General features: G+C 42.6%; 1 protein-coding gene across 1 annotated transcript in view; it reads left to right on the top strand.

Moving 5' to 3' along the window:
• Positions 1-251: 251 nt before the first annotated feature.
• LOC103768897 (chromosome unknown open reading frame, human C10orf90) overlaps positions 252-1,884 on the top strand; it is a gene marked incomplete at its 5' end in the record, with an annotated part of 31,491 nt that continues 29,858 nt past the window's right edge. The window contains one exon of the mRNA XM_008936060.1: positions 252-1,329. Within this exon, the coding sequence (XP_008934308.1) occupies positions 252-1,329 (1,078 nt within the window). The remainder of the gene's footprint in view (positions 1,330-1,884) is intronic.

The raw sequence follows: 1,884 nt of genomic DNA, 5'->3' as shown, positions 1-1,884 counted from the left end.
ATTTTATATATATTTTTAATTTTAAGTTCATTTTTTTTTGCACCAGAGTGATAAGATTTTTATTGAAGTCTCTCAGACAATTCCGAGCTGATTGCAAGAGCGTGTGTTCTTAAATGAAAAAAGTGTTAGTATGAATACAAAGCTAACAAGAAATCTTGAACAAAATTGTCTGGTGTGATAGATGGTAGATGAGAAACAGTTACATCTATTATGACAGAGTATGTTGATAAATTGAATCTCTTCATTTGCAGGAATCTCTGTCATCACGAAATACAGCATTGATTTCACAGATAGTCATTTCACAGATGATTGATGAGACTAAAGCAAAAGAAAATTGGCCCTCTTTGCCTATGCAGCCCATGGTCCCCCAGCCCAGTGCTTATCACAAGAAGCAACCTTTGGCTAACCATGGCTTGGTCAACGTCAACAGAGCCCTCACAATACTTCCCAGCAGATTAGAAATCCAGGCATCTCTAGATGACACCACTTCTCCTTTGGACTCTCCCAGAGCAGAGGTAAAACTGTGTCCAACCCAGCAGAAAGGATTTGCCTTCATAACTGTCACAGCCAGACGTGTTGCTGGGGGCTCCAGCCACCCAAGGCATGGAGCTGGGGCTGTGCAAGAGCCCAGTGCTGTGTCCCCCACCTCCAGCAAAGCCCCTGCTGCTGCCCTCCTTCGCTGGCCTCCTCCAGACTCCACAACCCAACGTGCCTCTCCCTTCAAGAGTCCTGAATCTTGCTCACAATCAGCACAGAAGCAGATTTTTGACCCAGGAAACAAGGAGAATGGCGTGAGTCTTCAAAGCAGTGATGGGAGAGAGAAAGTACCACCTTCATTCACCTCATGGGTCCACGTTCAGGTTTCTCAGCAGTGTCCAAACACCATCTATTATTTAGACAAGTCGCTTAACGTGTGCATTGAGCAACCTCAAATTAAATGCCAAAAAATTCATAGATCAGCCTTGTCCTTCAGACTAAATTGCAGTTCGTGTAGATTAACAGCAGATGGAGTAGATGGCATAGCTAATGGAGAGCCAATAGAGGAGATACATCAAACAAAGCTCCTAGGAGAAAACAAGCCTCCACTGAGATCAAACCTGAGTGCAGACTTAACAGAAAATAATGCAATTAATAAAGAGAAAACAAATGAAGACTGTTTGGCTCGTAAATACTCCTTACAAAGTGTCTTTGTCTCTGAACTTCCAGCATTTGTGGATATACCCAGAAGACCTCACAATGTAGTGACAACAAAGAAAGATGATGCTAAGCAGCCTGGCAGCTCTCACACTACATTTTCTCTCCAGCTTCCTCATCCAAGTGATGAGGCAGGTAAGTAATTTCCATAAACCTCAGCCCTGTGGAGCAGAAGTTCAGGCTGGAACAGACCCACCACGATGATTTTATGGGAGCAGATCATAGTAATCCTTGCTTCTGCAAAGACATGGTGACTCAGAGCACAACCCAGATATTTGTAGTCCCAGGACTACCATGAATATATTTGCCATGCTAGTGAGGCATGCTGCTCATCAGATAGCAGAGAAAACTCTTCATGTTTGCTGCATTAAACCTCTATTTTTAACTGTTTATAACTCTAATTGATTTTTCTTTTTTCTCCCAGCAACGTGCCCACGCTTAGCCCCTGAAAATAATTAGGTCATTCTTTGTGTAAGGGCTGAACTTCAAGGTGTGAGATTAAGGAGATGGCTGCACTGAGCTTGGGTTTGTGCTCCTTGCAATTAAAAATGCTCTTGTTTCCAGCTTTTATTTGCAACGCTGTAGTCATGAGCCCAAGTTTTTACAACTAATGGCTCTCCAGGTAAATGGTTTGCAAATCTTTGACACGTTATTTTCAAACATCTCCAAAACATGAAGTTTTCCTTGCAA

Source organism: Merops nubicus, unplaced genomic scaffold (assembly GCF_000691845.1).
Source record: "Merops nubicus isolate BGI_N331 unplaced genomic scaffold, ASM69184v1 scaffold5512, whole genome shotgun sequence".
NCBI classification, from domain to species: Eukaryota; Metazoa; Chordata; class Aves; order Coraciiformes; family Meropidae; genus Merops; species Merops nubicus.
The sequence above is the reverse complement of the archived record's forward strand: the minus strand, read 5'-3'. Positions and strand labels throughout refer to the sequence as shown.